Here is a 25,976-nt window from a genome sequence, read left to right on the forward strand (position 1 = left end):
ACACACACACACACACACACACACACACACACAAATACACAGTGGTGATCCTTTTGCAGCCAAGTGGAAATTTCTCTGTTGTCCTTGCCCCTGGACAGTGCCCGGAATGCAGTGTAGTAACAGCTCCGCTCTCCTCCTGTTTGATCCAAGATTAGCTTCAGTGCCCACGTAAGCTGTGGTTCAGTTTGTGCGGTGTGCCTCACTGCTGAACTGACAGCATTGTTGCATCTGAATGAGTCAGTGTGCAACCTGGAGACTCTTTGTGAGACTAAGAGCCATAACGCTGAACAAGATTGTTCTGGGACAAAGGCACAAAATCAAAGCTTTTTGTCTTGCACTCGTCAGGACAGATGCAAAATTACCAAAAGTGCTGTCTGAAATTTGGCATTCTTGCTCATGTCCTGATGAGTGCAAGATGGAAACCTTCAACTGTAGGTCTTCCTTTTGCAGCAGACTCTCGGTCATTGGGTTCAGTTCCTTTATTCTCCGAGATACCTCTGTCTTAACAGCAGAGGGTACAGATCCCAATATTCAGGCCAAATACTACAGACTTCAGTGGCTGCAGCCTGCAGGAATGACCATTCCTAGCCTGCATTGCCAATCTCATTAGCCGAAACATAAAGATGGGAATAAATCAGTTTAAATATTTGGAATCAAGAAAAGTGCTGAACCTGAAGGATCTTTTTCTTATTGGGATGAATAAGTTAATAGGTTCAATTCCTTCAAATGTCAGTCATGTATATTTGGCACCATGTGTTTAAAATTCAGGGAAACTTTTCAGTGTTTAATGTGTCTCATATTGGTGCCTTCAAAACTCTTTCAAAGAAATAGATAATACAGAGCAGGTCTCGGCATTTGAGACAAGTAACATCCTCAGACACTTGCAATGAAACATCAGGAAAATGCTTTTGTTTCCTGTTGAGCCTGGAAATCTGGTGGTAATCTGAGGAGAGACTCCGACCGTGTGCATCTGCAAGAAGCCAACTCATGAGTTTCTACCCTTCAGTTTTATGGTCAGAGGAGGTACATTCAGGGAGAGGGAGGGTGGAGTTAAAGGGCAGCTCTGAGAAATTGCTGAGCTTTGGAAGTATAACACATACATAAACCACTGTCCGATCCCACAATATGTTTTGAGGCTGTATGTTTGAATTCCAATTCGAATCTACTCCTTTCAGAACTATGCAAGAAATTTGGACCCCACTGATTATTGAAAAAGACATTTTTTTTTAAAATGTGCTCAAGCATGAAGCTCCTCCCATTTCAGCATTACCCACCTGGGGAACCGGAAGGTAGAAAATATTGGAATAGGAAGTCAGCCATTTGAGCCTACTCTGCCATTCAATATGATTATCGGCTTGTTCACCCATCTCAACCCCCTGTTCCTGCTCTTGCCCCCATACCCTTTTATCCCTTTAGCTCTGAAAACTATATCGAGCTCCTTCTTGAAAACATTCAATGTTTTGGCCCCGACAGCATTCTGTGGCAGAGAATTCCGCAGGCTCCTCTGGGTGAAGACATTTCTCCTCATCTCAGCCCTAAATGGCCACCTCCATATCTTTAAACTGTTGCCCTGGCTCCAGGCTCCCTGGTCATTGGGAACATCTTTCCTGCATTTACGCTGGCCACTCTGTTACAGCCTTATACAAGTTTCTATGTGATGCCCCTTCATTCTTCTTAATTCCAGTAAATATAGTCCTGAACAATCCAGTCTCTCATCATGTGTCAGTCCTGCCATCCCAGAAATCAACCTAGTAAACCTTCGTTGCACTCCTCCATAGTCAGAAGATCCATCCTCAAATAAGGAGACCAAAACAGCACACAATACTCCAGATGTGGTCTCACCAGCACAGACACAGGCTATAGCACCTACCAGCTTGCCCCAACAACAAGCCTGTGCAGAATTATTCCTGTTCCCATTGTCTTTTGTTCCATAGCACCTTGGATCTTTAATCTCCCTCGTCTTCCTACCTTGCCTTGTCCCTTTGTTTTGTTCATTTGCCCCCTCTGTCCTTTCTATATTACAGCGTAAAGCTATCACATTTCTTCAGTTTTGACAAAGAGCCATTAACTCTGCTTCTCTCCGCACTGATGCTGCCAGACCTGCTGACGTTGTCCAGCACTCTGTTTTTATTTTCGGATTTCCCGCATCTGCAGTGTTTTGTTTTTATTAGACGTCATTGCACCAGCCTCGTGAGCACTATTCTGGATGATGGAGTCATAGAGATTTTACAGCATTGAAAAGACCCATTGGCCCATCGTATCTGTGCTGCCCACAAGCATCTATGTATTCCAATTCCAATTTCTTATACTTGGCCTGGAGCACAGAAGTGAAGAATTTCCCGCATCGTCCATCATGACGACAACATCAAATTGCATTTAAGTAGCACTTTCAATGAAGTGTAGCATCTCAAACAAAATTTGAAACCGACACTTTGATTTGACCTTGGAATTTGAGTGTCACCAGATAGACCAGCATTTACTAATCTCTCTGGAGAAGGTGGTAGTGAGCTGCCTTCCTGAACCACTGGAGCTTAGGGAGACCCACAGTGCTGTTAGAGAGGGAGATCTGGGTCTTTTAACCCAGTGACACTGAAGATCCGCTGTGTCTGCTGGCCACTCACTACCTTCCGAGTGGTTGAGGTTGTGGTTTTGGACGGTGCAGTTGTAGGATGCGTGAAGATATTAGAACAGGTGACCGAAAGCTTGGTACAAGAGGTACTTCGCAAACTGCCAATGGAGTGACACAGAAAATGAGGAAAAAGTTCCAGAGAGAAGGGTTTGGACCTTGATGGAGTAGTGATGAAAATTGGGGATGCAAAAGAGGCTGGAGTCAGAGAAATGCAGGTATTTCTGGGGTGAGATGAAGGTATGAATTTGATTGGGATGGAGGTTAGGGGTGTGGTGGGTTGGTGGGTGCAAATGGTAGACAGTGTGAGACCGTGAGGAGGTTTGAACATAATTTAAAAAAAACTATTTCAATTCTGATAACAATTTAGGACTGGAGGGCAGCATTAGGTTGGCAATCGCGGGGTGCGGGGAAGGGGGAAGATGGAGGAACGGTGCAGGGCAGCAGAAAGTTGGAATGATGTGCTCCCCTCAGGTTAGGTGGCATCATAGAATAAAGTAACCTCACCATAGCCTCATTCTCTCGTTAGAGAGAGAAAGATGACTGAGGGTGGTTTAACCTAAGGGTCACCGTGACTCGGGTGAGGTGGGGGTGCGTGGGGGGTGGTGAGAAGGAGAAACCTTCATGGTTACCTTAGCCACCTTGGGCAGTGAATCTATGGCCGTTGGCATCACTCTGCATCTCAGACCGGTCACCTGAGCGAGAAGGCAGGACTGTTACAATCTGCGCTGGTTACCCAGACTGAGATCACTTCCAAACTTTAGAATGAACATGGAGTAGGGACGTGCTTCCTCAAGAATTCAAAAGGCTGACCTTTTTTCCTGTCAATGCAGGATTTCAGCATCATCTGTCGGCGAATTACCTGCCCCCCAGTGTCCTGTGCCAATCCATCTTTCATTGAAGGAGAGTGCTGCCCCTCTTGTCTCCGTAAGTACATTCTTGAGAAATGGAGAGCTTTCAGTTGTGTTGTCATGTCTCATACTTGCTGGAATCGGGAGTTAATCCCCCCTGGTGTGTGTGGAGGGTGACATTGCCCATTCACTTGTGCCAGAGTAAGGTGCAGATGGTATAGTCCTGTTCTCTCATGTACAGCGACGACCCGTGGCTAGTTTCACCTGAGGAGTGAGGTTCAGAAGGTAAGACTTCCCACGGTGATCCCAGCCAGTGTGGGAGGCAAACCATTGTTGGTGGTACTGTGCATTGCAAACCACCCATCCAGCCAACTGAGCTACCTAGCTCGGTCTGATTGTAAACCCTCTGCTCCCTCAGTTGGGTGTAACAGAGCCTCACGTCAGTTTGTCAGAGAGCAGCAATACTCCCTATTGGCCCAGCTAGTGTTTATCCCTCAGTCAACACCAACCAAAGAGATCATCTCGTTGTTTATCTCTCCTACCCATTATCCATGAGGCTCCAGGAGGTTTCATTTATTCCATAAGGAGCATACCTTCCACAAGGGTAATTTGAGAGAGGCTGTGCCATCCTGTTTTTTTTCTCTCTCTGATAATGCTCTCGTTATTGTTGCGGAGTTGATTTTTTAACAGGGCTTTGTTTTCACTGTGAGAATAAAAAGTGTTGGCAGGGAAGTCAGCGTAGGTCATCACGATGGGTCTGGAGTGGAATGTTGCTGTGCTAGCACTTTTTGGAGGTTGTAAATTTTGGAAATGTTTTGTCCTTGAGCTATGGATTGGGGGGGGCTGGCCTTGGGATGTCACGGAAAGCTGGTTACTCTGTGAGCATTCTGCATGTTTTGTCAACCCGAGAACCGCAGAGCTTCAGACAGGAAACAGCTGAGAGGAAGACAAGAGAGGTATCCAAACAAGGAATGGTCTGGATGGATGAATGAATGAATGAAGCTGCAAATTCCGCGCAACAGCACATAGAGAACAAGCTGCAAAGAAGTCGATGACATTCCCATTCAGCACTTCCTGGTTCGACCTGTTACATTCTCAGTCTGCAATCAGGATGGCCAGGGCTGTCTCCATGGTGATTGCCAATCAATGAGCCTCCTATTTACAAAAGTAGTTCCAGGGATCAGGAATTTCAGCGATGAGGATAGATTGAAGAGGTTGGGACTGTTCTCCTTGGAGAGAAAGGAGATCTGATAGAGGTTTTGAAAATCTAGAAGGGTCTGGACAGTGTAGATAGGGAGAGGCTTGCTTGCAAAAGGATCAAGAATTAGAAAGCACAGATATAAAGTGATTTGCAAAAGAAGCAAATGTGATGCAAGGGAAAAAACCTTTTCATTCAGCAAGGAGTTAGAGGATGGAAAGCGCTACCTAGAGAGAGAGCTGATTATTTGGGTAGAAATAGAGTGCAAGGGTATGGGGAAAAAGCAAGAAATTGGCACAAGGTAATGATGCTCATGCGAAGAGCTGGTGCAGACACTTTGGGCTGAATGGCCTCTATCTACCCTGTAACGCTTCTGAGATTCTGTAAGGCTGGGCATTGGCATTCAGGAGTTGGAACAATGGACTACAATGGACGGCTTGTTTAGTAATCTGAAAAAAAAGGGAGCCTCTAAGGACTAAATCCAGTGTCCAAAGTCCTTCTAGATGGTAGTGGTCGTGGGTTTGGAAGGTGCTGTCTAAGCATCTTTGAATTTTTGCAGTGCGTCTTGTAAATAGTGTGCACTGCTGCTACTGAGCATTGGTGGTGGCGGGAGTGGATGTTTGTGGATGTAGTGCCAGTCAAGCGGGCTGCTTTATCCTAGATGGTGTCAAGGTTCTTGAGTGTTGTTGGAGCTGCATTCATCCAGGGAAATGGGGAGTATTCCATCACACTCCTGACTTGTGCCTTGCAGATGGTGACAGGCAGTGGGAAGTCAGGAGATGCGTTACTCATTGCAATATTCCTCGTCTCTGACTGTTCTTGTAGTCACTGTTTATGGTGAGTCCAGTTGACCTTCTGGTCAATGGTAACCTCCGGGACGTTGATGGTGGGAGATTCAGTGATGGTAACACCATTGACTGTCAAGGGGCAATGGCTAGATTATTGGTGATGGTCATAGCCTGGCATTTGTGTGGCGCGAATGTTACTTGCCATTTGTCAGTCCAAGCCTGGATATCGTCCAGATCTTGTTGCATTTGAACATGGACTGCTTCAGTATCTGAGGAGTTATGAATGGTGCTGGACATTGTGTAGTTATCAGTGAACATCCCCACTTTTGACCTGATGGAGTACAGGTCATTGATGAAGCAGCTGAAGGTGGTTGGGCCTAGGACACTACCCTGAGGAACTCCTGCAGAGATGTCCTGGAGCTGAGATGACTGACCTCCCACAACCGCAACCATCTTCCTATGGGCCAGGTGTGACTTCAACCACTGGAGAGTTTGTCCCCTGATACCCATTGATTCCAGTTTTGCTAGGGCTCCTTGATGCCACACTCAGTCGAATACAGCCTTGATGTCAAGGGCTGTCACTCTCACCTCACCTCTGGAATTCATCTCTTTTGTCCATGTTTGAACCAAGGCTGTGATGAGGTCAGGAGCTGAGTGGCCCTAGCAGAACCTAAACTGGGTATCACTGGGCAGGTGCTGCTTGATAGCGCTGTTGATGACACCTTCCACCACTTTACTGATGATCGAGAGGAGACTGATGGGGCGGTAATTGGCCAGTTTGGATTTGTCCTGCTATTTATGTACAGGACATACCTGGGCAATTTTCCACATTGTTGGGTAGATACCAGTGTTGTAACTGTACTGGAACAGCTTGGCTAGGGGAACAGCAAGTTCTGGAGCACAAGTCTTCAATACTATTGCCGGAATGTTGTCAGGGCCCATAGCCTTTCCAGTATCCAGTGTCTCCAACTGTTTATTGATATCATGTGGAGTGAATGGAATTGGCTGAAGACTGGTATCTTTAATGCTGGGAACCACTGGAAGAGGCCGAGATGGATCATCCACTCGGCACTTCTGGCTGAAGATTGCTGCGAATGCTTCAGCCTTATCTTTTGCATTGATGTGCTGGGCTCTTCCATCATTGAGGATGGGGATATTTGTGGAGCCTCCTCCTCCAGTGAGTTGTTTAATTGTCCACAAGCATTCACGACTGGATGTGGCAGGACTGCAGAGCTTAGATCTCATCCATTGATTGGGGGATTACTTAGCTCTACCTATCACTTGCTGCTTTCGCTGTTTGGTGTGCAAGACGTCCTATTTGGTGGCTTCACCAGGTTGATACCTCATCTTCAGGTAAGCCTGGTGCTGCTCCTGGCATGCCCTCCTGCACTCTCCATTGAACCAGGGTTGATCTCCTGGCTTGATGGTAATGCTGAGTGGGGGATATGCCGGGCCATGAGGTTACAGATTGTGCTGGAGTACAATCCTGCTGCTGTTGATGGCCCACAGCGCCTCATGGATGCCCAATCTTGAGTTGCTAGGTCTGTGCGAAGTCTGTCCCATTTAGCACGGTGATAGTGCCACACAACACAATGGAAGTTATTTTCAACGTGAAGGTGGGACTTCATCGCCACCAGGACTGTGCGATGGTCACTCTTAACCGATACTGTCATGGACAGATGTAACTGCCGCTGGCAGATTGGTAAGGATGAGGTCAAGTATGTTTCTCCCTCTTGTTGGTTCCCTCACCACCTGCCGCAGACCCAGTCTAGCAGCTATGTCCTGTAGGACCCGACCAGCTCGATCCGTAATACTGGTGCCGAGCCACTCTTGGTGGTGGACATTGAAATCCCCCACCCAGAGAATGTTTTGTGCCCTTTCCATCCTCAGTGCTTCCTCTAAGTGTTGTTCAACATTGAGGAGTACTGATTTATCAGCTGAGGGAGGACTGTATGTGGTAATCAGCAGGAGGTTTCCTTGCCCATGTTTAACCTGAAGCCACGAGACTTCATGGGGTCAGGAGTCAATGTTGAGGACTCCCAGGGCAACTCTCAACTATATACCGCTGTGCCGTCATCTCAACTGGGCCTGTCCTGTCAGTGGGACAGGACCCATCCAGGGATGGTGTTAGTGGTGTGTGGGACATTGCCTGTCGGGTATGATTCCATTAGTAAGAGTGTGTCAGGTTGTTGCTTGACTAGTCTGTGAGACAGCTCCCCCAGTTTTAGCACTAACCCCCAGATGTTAATAAGGAGGACTTTGCAGAGTCGACAGGCTGTTTCTGCTGTTTTTCTTATCTGTTGCCCAGGTCAATGCCAGGTGATCGTCCGGTTTCATTTCTTTGAGATTTTGTAGCGATTGGTACAACTGAATGGTTTGCTAGGCCATTTCAGGGGGGAATTGAGAAACAACCACATTGCACTGGGGTCCTGATTCCCCAAAGCCCATCCCATTGTTTATAAGCCATAAGTCAGGAGTGTGATGGAATACTCCCCACTTGCCTGGATGGTGCAGCTCTAACAACACTCAAGAAGCTCGACACCAAACAAGACAAAACAGCTCACTTGATTGGCACCACATTCAGCACCTTCAAAATTCCCTTCCACTGATGCATAACGTATACAAGATGCACTGCATCAGGTCTCCTCAGACAGCACCTTCCAAACCCATTACCACTTCCATCTGGAAGGACAAGGGCAGCATATGCATGGGAACACCACCCCCTGCAAGTTCCCCTCCATGTCACTCACCATCCTGGCTTGGAAATATATCCCTTCAGTACCTCTGGGTCCTAACCCCGGAACTCTCTCCCTAACAGTGTTCTGAGTGTCCCTACACCCCAGAACGCATCAGCTCTTCACCATCCAGGGTGATAAATCCAGAGGAAGAATAAAAATTACATTTGTTCTGTGCTCCGAGGTCTGTCAGGAAGGGAGATGGGAGAAACAATATTGTTTGGAAAGTTAGAAGGCTACAGGAAAACAAAAGGGCAGGCAGTGTCCAAGACCCCAGTGCCTTCACAACATTGCAAATGCAAGTGCTTTCATTTCCAAAGCACTAATCTCAAACTCGGAGTGACCTATTGCAGTCAATGGGGAACTTTTGAAGTCTTCAGCTGTCAGAAAAACAGCAGCAAACCTCCCACCAACAGTAATGAGATCATGACTTTGGAGCTGCTTTGATAATATCAGCTGAGGGCAAAATTCTGACCAGAATGCCTTCTACTATTCTCGGGAAACCTGAGATCGTTGGCACTCACTGGAGAAGGGTAGAAGGGATCAAGGTTTGACATCTCACTCAAAAGGAGGCAGCTCTGACAGAGCAGCCTCCCTCGGTATTGCGTTGATGAATATACCTCGAGCTCAGTCACTGCAGGCTCAGTTTTGGGTCACAATTATGGTCAAAACCAGATTCAGAGTAAGGGATGTCAAAACCTTCCAAAGGGCTTGGCAGTCTGACCAGCTCCTGCTATTAATGAAACGTGCAGATTATTAATAACATATATATATTGCCACTCATAACATGCAGAGAGCCTAAGTCCTGTCAAAACGTAGAAATAATTACTTTTCGCATGACGTGTACGTAGCTGGTTCAGCTGGAACATTCTAGAAATAAATCTATGATTATAAGTTTGAGGTCATTAGCGCATAGTCCGATGCCTATCTCAAACCCTGATTGGACAGTCTGGCGATTATTAAGTATTGTCTCAGATTGGAAAGCAGTTTTGAACCTTTGAAGCTGCTGACTTGAAAGAGAGAATATTGTTAGAGCCTCATGCCAAATTGCAAAGTTTCTTCAGAGAAGGAAGGGTTGCAAGTGGTGCCTTCATGCAAAAGGTAAACGTGCTGATATTTTCAGGGCACTGTGAACAGGCCATGTCTACTTGCCGTTAAACAGAAGGCTGGGAGGTAACCTGATAAATGTCTCAGAGATTCTGAGCAGTTTTGGTCGAGCGGCCACAGAGAATGTCTTCTGTTGTGTGGAACAGTGGAACAAGAGGCCATCAGAACAAGACTGTTGCCAAGAAATCCAGTCAAGCATTCAGAACAAACTTTCTTTATCCAGAGATTGGTGAGAATGTGGAGTTCACTACCATATGGAGTGGTTGGAGAAAAATTGGAGAAAATCAGTGCATTTACTGGAGATCTAGACAAATATTTGAGGGAAAAAGGAATTGAGGGCTATGATGGTGGATTCAGTTGAAGAAAGGTCGGAGGAGGTTCATCAATGCTGGCATGGACTTTTTGGGCGGAATGGCCTATTAGTGTTGTGAAGCCACTATAGTCCTATATAACTCTTGTATTAGTAATTGTTGTGAATGACCTGGCACGTTCTCTGCTGGAATAAGTCTTTTTGTTTTCTGTTTCACCTCTTGTACTGCACTGCCTGAGTTATTGATTTTCACGATATTACCAAGAAGAGTTAACGGGCACACTCCCTCTCTAGACAGCCAGCCCTTTGACTCACACAAGCCGCGTTCCCCCCACCCAGGGCGATCTTCAAACCCAAACTGAGCATTGTGTGACCCCCGCCCCCCAATTTCCTATTTCTGCTTTAATCAGCTTGGAAGGGGTCTTGCACTGTGACCCCTGACCTTTCGACTTAGCTTCTCAACTTTTGTTTCTTTTTCAAAAAACATCAAAGGGGTGTTCGTTCTCTCTCATGTTCTCTCCCCAGTTAATGACAGTAAAGACGGCTGGTCACCTTGGTCTGAGTGGACAGAATGTTCTGTATCATGTGGCACTGGAACACAGCAACGGGGACGGTCATGTGATCCCACGAGCAGTCGCTGTGAGGGCCCCTCCATCCAGACAAAATCCTGCCAGTCGGCAGAATGTGACAATCGGAGTAAGTCTGACTCGCTGTGCGTGGGTGGGATGGGATTTCTTGGATACCACACAATCAGCCTGGCTGTAATGGCCAATGACCTGGTGCAGGGTTTGCTGCTGGGCTCCCCCTTTCTCAGTTATTGTTAAATACCTTCATGGGATGCAGCCATCATTTATAGCCCCAGAGGGCAGATAGGAGTCATGTTGCTGTGGGTCTAGAGTCCATAGTCACACACAGGTCAGATATCCTTCTTTAAAGGTCATTATCATCAATGTTTGCTGTCAATTTAGATTCCAGGTTGTGACTAAATTCAGATTCCACCATCTTCCAGGGCTGGGATTTGAACCCAGCTCCTCAGAGCATTAGCCTGGGGGCTGTGGAATGCTAGCCTAGTGACGTTACCACTATGCCAGGTTCTCCCCTAGTACTTTCCTGTGATGTATCAGACACCAGTGTCAACTGGGTAGCCTGTGTGAGAGCGTTGACTGGGAAAGGCCTAATGGTACACACTAGTGTGACTTCTTCAGTGTGACCCCTATCACCAACAGCTGAAGTTTGAACACGCAGTTCCCCTCTAGGTCAGACCTATTGTAACCCAGGTCCAGGATAGCAGAGGGCTGGGGACGGAGTACATCAGGGTCCAAGAGCCAGGGTCCTAGGGTTTGGGTAAAGGGCAGGGACCCAGGCCTAAAGGATTACCAGGTTCAGACTTGAGTCCCTGCCCTGATCCTAATGTCAGATACCATCTGGAATGTCCAGCTTTAATCTTTTACTTGGAGTTGTGGTGGGGGGTGTGGTTAGGTGGGGATGGAGGAAGGTTGGAATGTAGTCACCTGAACACAATCCACCCAACAAATGTACTTCGTTGGCATCAGTGATTAGAAAAATTCTGCTCCCACAGAAATCGCACCTGATGCCTCATTGGCTCCTGTCTCCATGGGAACAGAGATGTGATAACTTATCAAATGCCTTCTGGGAAACTAAATACAGTACATCTACAGGGCTCCCCTCTCAGCACATGTTACTCCTTCAAAGAACTCAAATAAATTGGCGAAGAGTTTAATGCCCATCCCTAACTACCCTAGAGAAGGTGATAGTACCTGCAGCCTGGTGAAAATAAGATCATTGAGCTGTCAGGGAGGAGTTCCAGGACTTTTACTCTGTGACGATGAAGAATCAGTGGTACAGGCCAGATCAAGGCAATTTATCAGACCGAAAAACAGAGGAGCAGAAGTAGGCCATTTGAGTCTGCTCTGCCATTCAATGAGATAATGGCTGTCTCAACTCCACTTTCCTGCCTTCTCCCCATTAGCCTAGATTTTGTAATGATTTAGAAGTCTGTTCTATCTCAGCCTTGAATGTACTCAGTATCCCAGACTTTGATACGTGCTGTGGGTGTCTCAATCTGCTTCTCACTGCCATATATGTAAAATAAATACCTGGGGAGTCTTGATTATCTTCGGTTACATGCATCAGTTGATCTGTTGTCAGTTTGGGGCAGGGCTGCTATACCTCACCGTCTCATTCCCCCTCCATGCTGACGTGAGCGTTTGTGTCTTTAGTTCGTCAGGATGGTGGTTGGAGCCACTGGTCTCCCTGGTCGCCGTGTTCGGTCACCTGTGGTGACGGCATTACCACCCGCATCCGACTCTGTAATTCGCCGGTGCCACAGCTCGATGGCCAGGATTGCCAGGGAAACGGACGGGAGACAAAACAATGTATGAAAGCTCCATGCCCCAGTAAGTTCATTTGTGCAGCTACTTAGCTGCTATCTCTGTGTGTGTCTGCTTTGAGCTAAAGTTGCTTATGGTTTCAGCTAATGGCCTGGCAGTTAATCCACGATGTATCATGACTGTGTTATTAAGCTGTTCTTAGCTACGAACAAGGTGTGAAAAAGCAGACACTGCCATGTTCCTGGTGCTACACTCTCTAGGAAAGATGTCTAGGCCTGGGAGAGGGTGCAGAGGAGATTTATCAGTGTGGTGTCCATGCTATGGGAGCCAGAGAGAGGCTGGAAAAGGAAGAAGTTGTCCCTAGAGCGCAGAAGGTTAATTGGGGGTTTTATTCAAAATCCTGAGGTTTTTCCTAGAGAAAGGAAAATCACTTGACTCCAACAGAGGGTCAGAAACAGGCACAATTTAATTCAAACAATGAAAGAAACAGGTGGGAGATTTTTTTTTTAATGCAGCAAGTTATTGCGATCTGGAATGAACTTTCTGAGAGAGTGAAGGAAGCAGATTCAGTGATGACTTTCAGTAGGGAATGGATTCATAATCAAAGGGTAAATATTGTAGCACTGTGGGGAACAAGCAGGGGAGTGAAACTAAATGGAAAATCCCTCCAACAGCCAGCACTAGCCCAATGGGGCTGAATGGCCTCTTCCTTTTCTGGAACGTTCTATGTTTCCGTGACGGAAAATGGTGGGAATGCATGATGGCAGATCTGTCAACATCTGAGAAGAGACCAGATTAAACTTTTGTGCAGGGTTCTACTTCGATAAGAAAGGACAGAATGAGGAGACAGTCCTAGACAGGTCCAGGGTAGCTGAAGATAATATCGCTCATCTCTTCTTGCTTGTTCCACATTGCATCCAGGTACGGTTAGATGCATCCAAAGTCATCTTCGCTGCCAGGGAGATTGTTCCAGTTTTTTGACTTCAGATTTTGGAGTAACCTTTTCATTCGTTTAAAGTTTTGTGATCAGGAAATGGGACCCGTTATGAACCCACAGGAGATTCTATTGGAGGAAATCAGCAGAGCAGTGGGCTCCCTTCCCCGACTTGGTTCCTGTACTACTGAGGGGCGCTAGAAAAATGGTTGGGACCCAATTTTCTGGGGCCGTCTGTCCATGTCACGCTTTCTGTCCCCACACACCAGGCCTTCAGGTGAAAGGCTTCACCAGCCACTCCTCAGATCGCCAGCTCACTAACTGACCGACTGCCTTGTTCCTTCACAGTTGACGGTAACTGGAGCCCCTGGTCCCCGTGGTCAGTCTGTACAGCCACATGTGGCGGGGGATTGCACGAGCGCAAAAGGACCTGCAATAACCCCGTACCCAAGTACGGAGGGAAGAAGTGCCTGGGGGATGCCAAGGACACTAAAATATGTAACAATGACCTCTGCCCAATCGGTAGGTGGAAGCACGTTGGAACTGATTTTAGTTTTTGGAAGGCGTGCGGCTATTTTCTTGTACCATTTAACTGCATTTATTCAAAGATGTTCATTCCCTGTCTGCTTCTGGACCTTGATTCACTTGCTCAGCCACTTTTTAAGATGAGTCGAGGGTCAGTCACACTGGATTGGAGCCATATATGGGCCAGATTTCTTTCCCCAGACGACGTTGGTAAACCCATAAGGTTTTCTAACAATCTGATCCAGCTCAGTTGATGAAATGTCTCATGTCTAATGTCACAAGCGTTTCTCCCTTTCTGTTGCTTTTTGCATGGTTTTATTGAAATAAATCTCACCCCGTATAGAAAGCAAGCAATCATATTTTGTAACATTGTCATAGATGATCACTAAGTTAAAAGATCATGTGCACAATGCTAAAAGGTTGTGAAGATTTCAGTCTAAAAGTAGTTACAAAATGCAGTTCTCTTCCATTTATGCAGCAGCTTTGGGAAGTGAGCCTCACTGTCCAGTTTCCCTGAAGTCCATAAGTCATTTGTTGTTGGGTTGAGTCCACTCAATTCTCAAATACTATCTATTGACAGACGGATGCCTGTCCAATCCATGCTTCGCTGGGGTGGAGTGCAGCAGTTCCCCAGATGGCTCTTGGGATTGTGGGCCATGTCCTCCTGGTTACCGGGGCAACGGGACATTCTGCGAGGACATCAATGAGGTATGAGGACGTCAGGGAAGTGGTTGGGATTCTAGGTGTGGCAGGCCAGAGATCGCCCGTCATTCTGTTGATTTTTTTTTGCCTTTCTGTTCCAGTGTGAAGAAGTCTCTGATGTTTGCCACCAAGTGAACGGAGTTCAGCGATGTGTCAATACGGAGCCCGGGTTTCACTGTCTACCCTGCCCACCGCGTTACCGAGGGAACCAACCATTTGGTCTGGGAATCGAAGCCGCCAAGACCGACAAGCAAGTAAGGAGGACACAAATAGGGACCGTTAAGAATGAAATAAATCTTCAGTTTTGCAGCCAAATAGATTAATGTGGCCTAGAAATTAGATTGGATTTTCAGGCACCAGGCAGCCAAGAAAGTTCACAAAATGGAGGGCATTTGCATTTCCAACAGAGTGGGGGTCTCCCACCCTTATTGAGCAAGGACAAGCAAGCTGGGCAACCACTAGGTTTGACCCCCAAGGTCACCATGCTCTGCGTGCTTTGGTCTGAGCAATGTGCCCTATCCTCCCTGAAGTGCGTGTGTACATGGCTCTGTATTTCTAACATCATTAGTTAGTTCTCTATTGCAGTCAAATGTTTGGAATGCAGATTGCGTGTCATATCAGACGGTTTTGGATTCAAAACTCAAGCCCAAATTTACTGAGCCTTGATCATGATATGGATACAGTTAATACGAACATCTTAAAATGAAAATGAAAAACACACAGATAGGTTCATGGTTCTTTGACCAGTGCAATATCAGCAGGCACAAACAGGAACTCTCTCTCAATGTGTTAGCCTTGGTCTAGTGGTTGCAGTTTTCAGGCTGAAGGTCCTAACCTCAAATTCCACTGTGGAGATGTGGTCCATACTGCACTCTGCAGTAGTCAAAGAATGCTGTACTATTGGAAGGGCTGTGTTTCAGATGGGATATTAAAACTGAGGCTTCTCAGGTGAACCTAAAAGACCCTTTCAGCAGTACTTATAGGAATTGCAGGGGTTTTCTTCCTGATGTCCTGACCAATATTTATATCCATCAACCAGTATTTCAAAAGCAGATTATCTGGTCATATTGTTGTTTGTGGGAGCTTGCTGTGTACAAGATGGCTGCCACATTTGTCGCATTACAACAATGGCTTCAAAAAGTACTTGACTGACTGTGAAATTCTTTGGAACATGCTGAGCCGAGGATAAGTGCGACATAAGCACTACTCCTTTCTTTCAGTCTTTACTCAATAGATATATATCATGTCTGATGGAAACTAATTTCTCACTACGCCTCTGGCTTTGTACATGGTTGGTTGGGAATAGGATGACAGCAGGATGGTGTAGGTTTGTTAGGCCTTCCTATGGAGTTGAACCCTGGTGGAAATTGGTAACTTCAGGAGGCAAGCACTGGAATTCCCTCCATGAACTGCTCCACTTCTCGTCCTCATTCTGAGTTTGGGAAGCTCCACAAACCTTACCTCCTTGATCCGTTGGCTGGTCCCCTTTGTCCTAATATCGCCCTTACGTGGATCAGTGTTGGGTTTTTGGCTGATGTCGCTCCTGTGAAGTGCCTAAGGGGGACATTGTACTTGCTCAATGGCTCGATACAGATTGTGGCTGTTACTGTGACCCTCCTGTGTTTGTTCCCGCAGGTGTGTGAGCCCCATAACCCATGTAAGGACAAGTCCCACAACTGCCACAAGTACGCCAGGTGTATCTACCTGGACCTCTTCAGTGAGCCGCTGTACAGGTGTGATTGTCGGATCGGGTATGCTGGGGATGGCATTATTTGTGGAGAAGATTCTGACTTAGATGGCTGGCCCAATGAAGAGCTGGCTTGCACAGCCAATGCCACTTACCACTGTAATAAGGTAAGGACATGGATAACACAGGCCATTCATCACACAAGAGGTGGGTGTCAATAAACAAGCAGAATGGTGCTCCTGTGAATTTCGATATCGATCAGTGTGCTCAGGTGTACCTACTTTGGAAGGAACAATAAGGTAGTCACCTCCTTGAAGGATAAGGATCTAATATTGTAGATACATCAGTGTTTAGAGCACACATTTCTCTTGTCGTGTCTGTGCCAGGTAACAAAGATCTGACTATACTAATCCCATTTTCAAGCTTATTTTCTTCCCCAGCTCTTGACCCATAGCCCCAACATTGTGGCAACATGATTGAACACCTAAACACTGCTTAAATACTATGAGAGTTTGTGACTCAACCATCTTTTTCAGGCACTGAGTTTCAGACTCTTCCTCCACCCTCTGGGTGAAGGAAAATTCTCTTCAACTCTCCTGTTAACCTTCCATTTCTTAGTTTAAATCAATGTCCCCTGGTCCCTCAATTAATGGGAAACCGTTGATAGGGGAAGAAAAGATCCGGGGATATAGATATGCAAATGATTACGAGTTCCAGATAGGGTAAAAAGGACCATTCAAAAGTGCAAACAAAATTCTTTGGTTCATTTCTGGGCGATATAGAATTGAGAAGTGTAGTTATGTTGGACTTGTATCTAATTTTGCCTCAACTGCATACAGAGCACTTTGCAGAGTTCTGGCCTCCATAACATGAGAGGGAAGTAGAGAACCTGGAGAAAATGCAAAGATGGTTTGTAAACTTGATGTCAGAACTGAGAGGTTATAAATGTCAGGAGAAAGTGAACAGGCTGCAGCTTATTTCCCTGCAAGAAAGTTGAGGAGTGATCTCAGAGAGGTGTTAAAATTCTGAAGAAGCTTGATAGGATAGATATTGAGAAGATGTCTCAATGTGTGAGGGTGATCAGGGCTTGCAGTTATAGATAGGATAATCACTTGTAAATCCTATCAGGAATTCAGGAAAATATTCAGAAAGTGGTTAGAATGTGGAGCGAGCCACCACAAGGCACAATTGAAGGAATTAGAAATTTTTTTAAATTATTCGTTCATGGGATATGGGCGTCACTGGCTGGGTCACCATTTATTGCCCATCCCTAACTGCGAATGAGAAGGTGGTGGTAAGCTGTCTTCATGAGCTACTGCAGCCCATGTGGTGTAGGGAAACCCACAATGCAATTTCCAATGACAGTCAAAGGAACGGCGATATATTTCCAGGTCAGGATAGTGAGTGGCTTGGAGGGGGACTTGAAGGGGGTGGTGTTCCTATGTATCTGCTGCTCTTGTCCTTCTAGATGGAAGTGGTCGTGTGTTTGGAAGGTGCTGTCTGAGGACCTTTTTGGTGAATTTCTGCAGTGCATCTTGTAGATAGTACACACTGCTGCTACTAAGCGTCGGTGATGGAGGGAGTGGATGCTTGTGGATGTAGTGCCAGTCAGGTGAGCTGCTTTATCTTGGATGGTGTCAAGCTTCTTGAGTGTTGTTGGAGCTGCACCCATCCAGGCAAATTCCATCACACTCCTGACTTGTGCCTCGCAGATGATGGACAGGTTTTAGGAAGCCAGGAAGTTACTCACTACAAGATTCCAGCCTCTGACCTGCTTGTGTAAAGTAGATACATGTAAGGTGAAGGTAAGTAAAAGACCTAAAGGAGAAAAGAATAGAAGGAAATATTAATGGGTCTCAATGAAGATGGGTCTGGGGAGAAGCTTGTCTGGTGCAGAAACACCAGGGAGGACCAGTCGTGCTGAATGGCCTCCTCTTGTATTTAAAACTTTGCGCCAGAGCATTAGAATGTCAGACACAGAAATTACACACACAGCAATCCAAGATGGTGCAGCCAGTCAAACAATATAACACCAACGCTCTTTGGCCAATGATACGTCATGTGGTCAGCATTCGAATCAATGTGGCACTTAGTGTGTATTTTGGAATTGTAATCACAGTTTCATCTCGGGGTCAGGCATTAACAATGAGACATGCTGACTTGACAGTGAACGTTTTTCACTGACGCACAGACATGCACTTAGCCTGTGACCCTGACCCAACTTCATGTGGTACAATTCCAAAGAAGATCATTTATCTTTTTCTTTTAAACAAATCATCCGACGGACTTGTTTCTAGAGGGAAAATGAACTGAGCCTGGAGCTGGAAAGCTAGAAAGAGAATCCACCATCCCTTAGTTATCATGGGGATGAGAATAGGCTTGAAATATGTTCCTCATTTGAATGAAGAGTTTTGACCCCAGCTGTGTCGCTGGAGAATCTCACAGTCAGCTCACAAATCCTCCCCCAGGCAGAAATCTTACACCTAACAGTTACGTCAGAAAAAGCAAATCTGATACACAAGCATGTTTTGAAGAAAAATGTTCCCCACTCAATCTTTCACCTGTTAGTGATTATGATTCTCTCTCTCTCACTTTCTCCCTCTACCTCTCTCACTTTGTTCCTTTATCTCTCGTCTGCCATCTCCCTCACTTCATCTCTCTTGCTGTCCCTCCTTTTTAGCACGTTCTCTCTCAGTTCATCAGATTGTCAATATCTCTTCTTTTTTCATTGTCTCCTTTGCTTCTAACTGTCTCTCACTGATTTCACCTCTGTCCTTTATTGTCACTGTAACTGCCTCTCTGGTGCTCTGTGTCTCACTCCATATCTCTCACTGACTCCTCCTCTGTCCATCTCTCAACTTCTCTTTTGCAAGCTTTGAATTTATTCAAGCATGTTTAACTAATGTTGACAGTGTTGCCAGCAAGATTGTAGGGTGGCACAGTGGGTCAGTGGTTAGCACTGCTGCCTCACAGCACCAGGGACTTGGGTTCGATTCCTAACCTTGGGCAACTGTCTGTGTGGAGTTTGCGTGTTGTCTCTGTGGGTTTCCTCCCACAGCCCAAGATTATGGGGGTGGGATGCTTTTTGGAGGGTCGATGCAGACTTGATGCGTAAAATGGCCTCTTTCTGCACAGTAGGGATTCAATGATGACGAATTCTATTCTTTCCATTTTAGTGCACTGTAGCGACCTTAGACTTTGACGTTCTTACATATGAATTCTGTCTGTGTCTGTGCGAGTGAATATGACAGAGATTAGACCTGATTTTTCCAGTTCCAACTCCAATTCCAGCCTAAGAACACTGACCTCCCCCGAGTGTTAGATTTCTGTGAACTCTGCCCTAAGCATAGTTTCTTCCAGATTAAACATTAAAATTTGGAAGTGAAAAGCTGGGATGACATCCTTTAGTGAAGTGAATCTGCCCATACTCGCCCTCTCTGCATATATGTGTGGCTCTGGATACACTGCGAGGTGGGAGCCTGATCTGCCACTCAGTTGTATCCAGGGCTACCAGGGATGGGCAATAAATGCCAGTCTTGCCAGCGAGGCTAATGTTGCCAACGGTGACTTTAAAAGTAAAACCAATCTGTTGGTGGTCATCACCGACTGCCTCACGCTAATGGGTTTAGTTGTTAGAAAACAGCTTTAAACTCTGAACTTTAATATACTGCATTTTGACGGACACCAGCTGAGGAAGAAAGAGTTGGAAGGAAAGGATTCACAATTGTGAAGATCTGCAGAAAATAAATACAGTTGACCTATTTCCTAGAGAATCAGAAATGGCTGTGTTGTTGGATTGATAAAGTGCCACATTTTCATGCCTGAGGAAGGAGGGATCTCTGTCCTGTATTCTGATGAATGAGCTGTCGCTGTGTCTTGAGCTAGAACCCCCTCCAGTTGAGTCAGTTAGCGCTGCAGATAATGGCAGAAATAGTCATCCATTCAGATGTCGTCAATGCTGGGAAACTTTTCAAAGTAGGCCACACAGATAAAGAAAACTCTTGCAATAAGTGGTTCCCAAGGCACTGTTTTTGTTTTCAAATAAAAAAGGAAGTATTTCTCACAGAACTTACTGGAACAGTTTTCTCACAGAACTTACTGGAACAGTTTGGGCAAATCAGAAAGCTGGCCTCCAGGACTTGGATAACATAAAACGTGGGTTCGGGCAATTTCCCAACTGCCTTTGAAGAGGAACCACGTCCCTCTTGACCAAGGATTGTGCCTGTGAATACAGCTGCAGGCCCCTGACGTTCTGGTAACTTCCTCTTTGCTTTAATCCCGCAAACAGGATAACTGCCCTCACCTGCCCAATTCTGGACAAGAGGACTTTGACAGGGATGGCGTGGGTGACGCCTGCGACAAAGACGACGACAACGATGGCAGAAACGACGAGAGGGTGAGTTCCGGAACCTTCTTTTCGCCCATCGCAACGAAATGCCTCGTCCCGCGTGACTTGAATCTGTGAGGGTAATCCTTCTACGGTTTTCCCCTCCCCCTTTTTTTCTCCCTCTTGTGCTTCCAGGACAATTGCCCTCTCCTCTACAACCCTCAGCAGTTTGATTACGACAAGGACGATGTGGGCGATCGATGTGACAACTGTCCTTACGACCACAACCCAGCACAGATCGACACAGACGGCGATGGCGAAGGTGACGCTTGCTCGGTTGACATCGACGGAGACGGTGAGTGTGCCGAGGACCGGGGCCAGCTCACTTCCCTGCCAGGAGAGTGAGTGGTGAGAGGGTTCTTGCTCCCAGGGCAACCCTTTGGAAATTGCTCCCTCTAAGGGCTGTGGTCCAAATAACGAAGGAATCCGTACCATCCAGGAGGTTTGCCGTAGAAAGAAAAAGGCCAATCCATTTGAGTTTTCCTTAGCGCGGTGGGTGTACAGGATATTTTCCCACTTACGTGGGAAATTAACATCAGGGCCAATGAGTGTCAGTCTCTAATATTCCCACCAGGGAATTTGGGAGCTCCTCCTTAACCCAGGATGGTTTGTGATAAGGAGTAGCGAAGGCAAATTGCTTCGATGCCTTTAAAGAGAAGCTGGATAAGTGCGTGAGGGAGAGAGGATTGGATAGAGTTATTTGAAGTAGGCTGGCAGGCAACTTGTTTGGAGCAAACTCGCAGGGTATCAATGAACTGGGCTGAATGACAAGTGTCTGTGCTGTGTAATTCACAGAATCCCTACGGTGTGGAAACAGGCCCTTCGGCCCAACAAGTCCGTACCGAAATTGGGCTTATTCTCCTTGGAGCATAAAGTTACATTAAAACCCGAAGCTGATTTGATCATTACATTGATGTGTTCCATTGTTGCTGCCTTTTAACTATCTTGTTCCAACGTCAACAGATATCCTGAATGAGAATGACAACTGCCCTACTGTTTATAACACTGATCAGAGGGACACTGATCAGGATGGGGTTGGAGACATGTGTGATAACTGTCCCCTTATGCATAACCCTGACCAGGTAAGAAGAACACATGACACTGTTGTGCCTAGATTGGAAGGGGGTGTCTTTTTACAGTGGCGTGTCTATTGGCAGGGAGGTATTGATTGGCAGGGAGGTACCGATTGGCACTGGGGTGTCGATTGGCAGGGAGGTATCGATTGGCAGGGAGGTGTTGATTGGCACTGGGATGTCTGTTGGCAGTCTGTGGTTGTGGGCAGTGTACTGGGTAGCAGCAATGACTTGGCTGAGAACAAGCTCCCTTCAGTGTTTAACAAGGTTGACTTGAAATTCTTAGTTGTGCTCACTCTGCTTTCCCTCAACATGTCACTAGGCTTGGTCCTTGTTGCCTTTGGCATCGAGCTGTGTGCTGCAATTTGGCTGCTGCATTTTGTACATTACACCAGTGATCACACCACAGAGAAAGCGCTTCATTGGCTGTGTAGTGCTTTGGTGTGTACTTAGTTATAAATTACGGGATGTGGATGTCGCTGGCTAGGCCAACATTTATTGCCCATCCCAGAGGGCTATTAAGAGCCAACCACATCGGTATGGGTCTGGAGTCACACGTAGGCCAGACAAAATAAGGATGGCAGATTTCCTTCTCCAAAGGAGAAACCAGATAGATTTTTACGACAGTCGATCATAAAACTGACATGAGACTGGCTTTTTAAAAAGAGTTTAATTCAGACTTCACCATCTGCAATGCTGGGATTTGAACACTTGTCACCAGAGCATTAGCCTAAGGATCTGGATTACCACCCTGCCACCACCTAATAGGCAGTGCTTTCCTTTATGCATGACTCCAGTCCCCCACTTCATGATGGGCTCACAGCGCAAGTACGATGTGGGGTGCTGGGGGCACCAGATACTGGCATATGATCAATGCTCCCATCTCAAGAACAGCTAATCTGATTTACTGCTAACCCAGAGCCCTTCACTCACTCTGGTTGCTTGGTGCTTCAGACGACTCTGAAGTTGTGAAAGGCACTATATAAACGCAAGCCTGTCTTGTTTGTGTCATCAACATCTTTCATGCGATGTTGCCCTGCAGGAAGACTCCGATTCTGACCTAGTGGGTGATCAGTGTGATGACAATCAGGACATCGATGAGGATGGACACCAGAACAACCTGGACAACTGCCCATACATCGCCAATTCTAACCAGGCTGACCACGACAAGGATGGGCAAGGAGATGCCTGCGACCCTGATGATGACAATGATGGCATCCCCGATGGGAGGGACAACTGTCGTCTTGTCCCCAACCCTGACCAACTCGACGCTGATGGTGAGGGTTCCTCTTCACTGATCTGCTAACGGACCCAGTGATGGTTTCAGGAATGGTGCTGGTGGAAGACAATTAATGCACTGATACTATAGAAATGGGGAAACTAGAGGCAGGAGTGGGCCATTTGGCCCTTTTTAGGTCTGCTCTGCTGATCCTCGATCTCAACGCCATATTCCTCCTTGATGCCTTTAATATCCAAAAATTTAACAATCTCTTCCTTTAATATACACAGTGACCCAGCCTCTACAGCACCAAATTCCATAGGTTGACTACACTCTTGGGTGGAGAGATGTTTCCTTAGGTCAGTTCTAAATGACGTCGTACTCTGTAATCTGAGACTACGTTCCCTGGTTCAATACTCCCCAAGGTCCTGTATAACTGCAGTGAGACATCCCTACTTCTGAACTCAAATCCTCCTGCAATGAAGGCCAATATACCACTTAGTTTCCCAACAGCTCGCTGTACCTGCCTGCCTGCTTGAAATTACTGGTGTTCAAGGATGTCAGATCCCTTCATATATCCACACTTCCCAATATATATCACCATTTAAGTAATACCCTTCCACATTATGCTGCATCTGCCATGTGTTTCCCCACACACTCAACTTGTCTAGATTGTCCTGAAGCCTCCTGCATTCTCCTCACAAAGACAGGAAGCAAAATAAACACCCATTTCAGGGGTAGACTGCCTTAAAGATGCAAATCAGGATTCTACCTTGTAGGTGAGCTCCAAATTGATCTAACGAATACTGTGTCTGGGCATGTATGAAGAAGGTGGGTGGGAATTGAGTAAAACAAGCTTTGTATGAGGCCATTTGGCCCATCGTATCAGTGTTGGCTTTTTGACAGAGCTTTCCAGTTAGTCCCACTCACCTGTTCTTTCCCCACAATGCTGCATTGTTTTCATCTACAAGTATTTATCCAGTGCTTGCTTGAAAGTTATTTCTGAATCTGTTTCCGCTGCCCATTGAGATAACATGTCCTTGATCAGAAATCCTTCCGTTTAGAAAATTTTCCATTGGCCAGATAATCGTAGATATGAGTTGTGCATCGGGATCATTTGGATCATTCAGGGTCTGAGGGAATTGCCTGGGAAACTGAAGATTCCACCGTGCAGTTCCCTTACGCCCAGGACCCTCCAGAAGTATCCATTTTAAATCCGAGAATCCGGGATTTCCTACTGCTGTTAAGTTGGTTGTTATGCAGGAATAGTTAAACAATTAAATACCTAGTCTGGCTTCTGAGTAACTATTAAACTGAAATACCACCTTGCCCCACTCACCACCCATTTACACCCCCACCAGACCCCTGGCATCTCCCAGACACCCCATTTTCTCCACCCGGGAACTGATATCCCCTCGACCAGCTCCGAGAATCCCCACTCCTCCAGGGCCCTGACACTCCACCCTCTTCCCTCCCAAAAACCTGCTCTCCCCTCGTATTGGTATCTCCCACCTACTCCTACCTACTCCAAACCATCATTTACCTGGCCCCTTGCCCACCTGGCATCCTACCCACCTTCTGTCCTGGACCCCTACCCACCTGGACCCCTACCCAGCTTGTGCACTGTCCCACACCCATCTTGCGCCCTGGCCCCCTACCCACCTGGATAGAATAGAATTGTACAACACAGAAACAGACTGTCCAGTCCAACCTGTCCATGCTGACCAGATATCCTAAATTAATCTAGTCCCATTTGCCAGCATTTGGCCCATATGCCTCTAAACACTTCCCATTCATATACCCATCCAGATGCCTTTAAGATGCTGTAATTGTACCAACCTCCGCCATTTCCTCTGGTAGCTCGTTCTGTACATGCACCACCCTCTGTGAAAAGTTGCCCCTTAGTTCCTTTCTTAAATCTCAGGTGAGCTTAAACCTATGCCCTCTAGTTTAGGACTCCCCCAACCCTGGGAAAAGACCTTGTCTATTTAGCCTATCCATGCCCCTCATGATTTTATAAACCTCTATAAAGTCAGCTCAGCCTCCGATGCTCCAGCGAAAATAGCCCCGGCCTATTCAACCTCTTCCTATAGCTCAAACCCTCCAAACGTGGCAACATCCTTGTAAATCTTTTTTAAACCCTTTCAATTTTCACAACATCCTTCCTACAGCAGGGAGACCAGAATTGCATGTAGTATTCCAATAGTGGCCTAACCAATGTCCTGTACAGCCGCAACATGACCCTCCCAACTCCTATACTCAATGCACTGACCAATAAAGGCAAGCGTACCAAATACCTTCTTCACTATCCTATATATCTGCGACTCCACTTCCAAGGAACTGTGAACCTGCACTCCAAGTTCTCTTTGTTCAGCAACACTCCCCAGGACCTTACCATTGAGTGTATAAGTCCTGCCCTGATTTGACTTTCCAAAATGCAGCACCTCACATTTATCTAAATTAAACTCCATCTGCCACTCCTCGGCCCATTGGCCCATCTGATCAAGATCCTGTTGTACTCTGAGGTAACCTTCTTCGCTGTCCACTACATCTCCAAGCTTTGTGTCATCTCCAGACTTACTAACCATACCTCCTATGTTCACATCCGAATCACTTTTATATAAATGGCTTCAATAACCAAATACAGTAACTGACTGCTGTGATGTGAAATAGTGGGCCATACCTCGCCTTCCCCTGACTGTTCTGCATGGTGAGCGATCTGTCAGATTTAATGTTTCTGAAGGTGCCCTGATCGGAATCTCTTGTCAGAAACTCGGAGTATTTGCTGAATGTAACATGTCAGGAATACAATCACCACTCCTTAGAGAATCCTGCCCAGTTTTCTCAGCTGACCACTTGCCAATTCCCTGAAATCTGCCCCCTCGAGTGAAAGCAGCACCTCCCTGTCTCCTCTAACAGAATACTCTTGGGGGTTGCAGAAGTTAACTGCTTTTGAATGTTCCTGGCAGGTGACGGCAGAGGGGATGCGTGTAAGGATGACTTTGACAACGACAGCATCCCGGACATTTACGATGTGTGTCCCGAGAACAGTGCCATTAGCCAGACTGACCTGAGGAAATTCCAGATGGTTCACCTTGACCCGAAGGGAACAACGCAGATTGATCCGAACTGGGTGGTGCGTAACCAAGGCAAGGAGCTGCTACAGACAGCCAACTCTGACCCAGGCCTGGCCGTTGGTAAGCAGCAATGAGACCCCAGAGCCAGTCTGAGATGGTGTCAGGTGCCTACTACCTTGTGGTGCTGAGGCCTGAGGCCTGTCTCATTCACTTTGTATGTGCCAAGGTGACTGGGCAGCACATGGTTGGTAGAATATTGTGTAGTATTAGTCATGCAAGACACATGAAGGCTGTGGAATGCAAACTCATTTACAATGCTTCTAGTGAGGCAGTTGATGGAGCTAAGCACTAATTTCCAAGTTAATATTAGCAATGAATACCAAAAGAAAGGCCTACTGAACATTTT

At 46.4% G+C, this 25,976-nt stretch overlaps 1 protein-coding gene across 2 annotated transcripts in view; it reads left to right on the forward strand.

Annotated features, from left to right (window-relative positions):
- thbs2a (thrombospondin 2a) overlaps window positions 1-25,976 on the forward strand; it is a 66,404-nt gene that overhangs the window by 24,162 nt on the left and 16,266 nt on the right. For both annotated transcript variants that reach the window (XM_048601117.1, XM_020512079.2), the window contains exons 7-18: window positions 3,460-3,553; window positions 10,141-10,311; window positions 11,856-12,032; window positions 13,249-13,422; window positions 14,006-14,133; window positions 14,229-14,381; window positions 15,763-15,981; window positions 20,103-20,210; window positions 20,337-20,496; window positions 21,165-21,283; window positions 22,317-22,551; window positions 25,463-25,690. In XM_048601117.1, coding sequence (XP_048457074.1) covers window positions 3,460-3,553; window positions 10,141-10,311; window positions 11,856-12,032; window positions 13,249-13,422; window positions 14,006-14,133; window positions 14,229-14,381; window positions 15,763-15,981; window positions 20,103-20,210; window positions 20,337-20,496; window positions 21,165-21,283; window positions 22,317-22,551; window positions 25,463-25,690 — 1,966 coding nt within the window. The remainder of the gene's footprint in view (window positions 1-3,459; window positions 3,554-10,140; window positions 10,312-11,855; window positions 12,033-13,248; window positions 13,423-14,005; window positions 14,134-14,228; window positions 14,382-15,762; window positions 15,982-20,102; window positions 20,211-20,336; window positions 20,497-21,164; window positions 21,284-22,316; window positions 22,552-25,462; window positions 25,691-25,976) is intronic.

The sequence above is a fragment of the Rhincodon typus genome, chromosome 9 (genome assembly GCF_021869965.1).
Source record: "Rhincodon typus isolate 14 chromosome 9, sRhiTyp1.1, whole genome shotgun sequence".
Classification (NCBI taxonomy): domain Eukaryota; kingdom Metazoa; phylum Chordata; class Chondrichthyes; order Orectolobiformes; family Rhincodontidae; genus Rhincodon; species Rhincodon typus.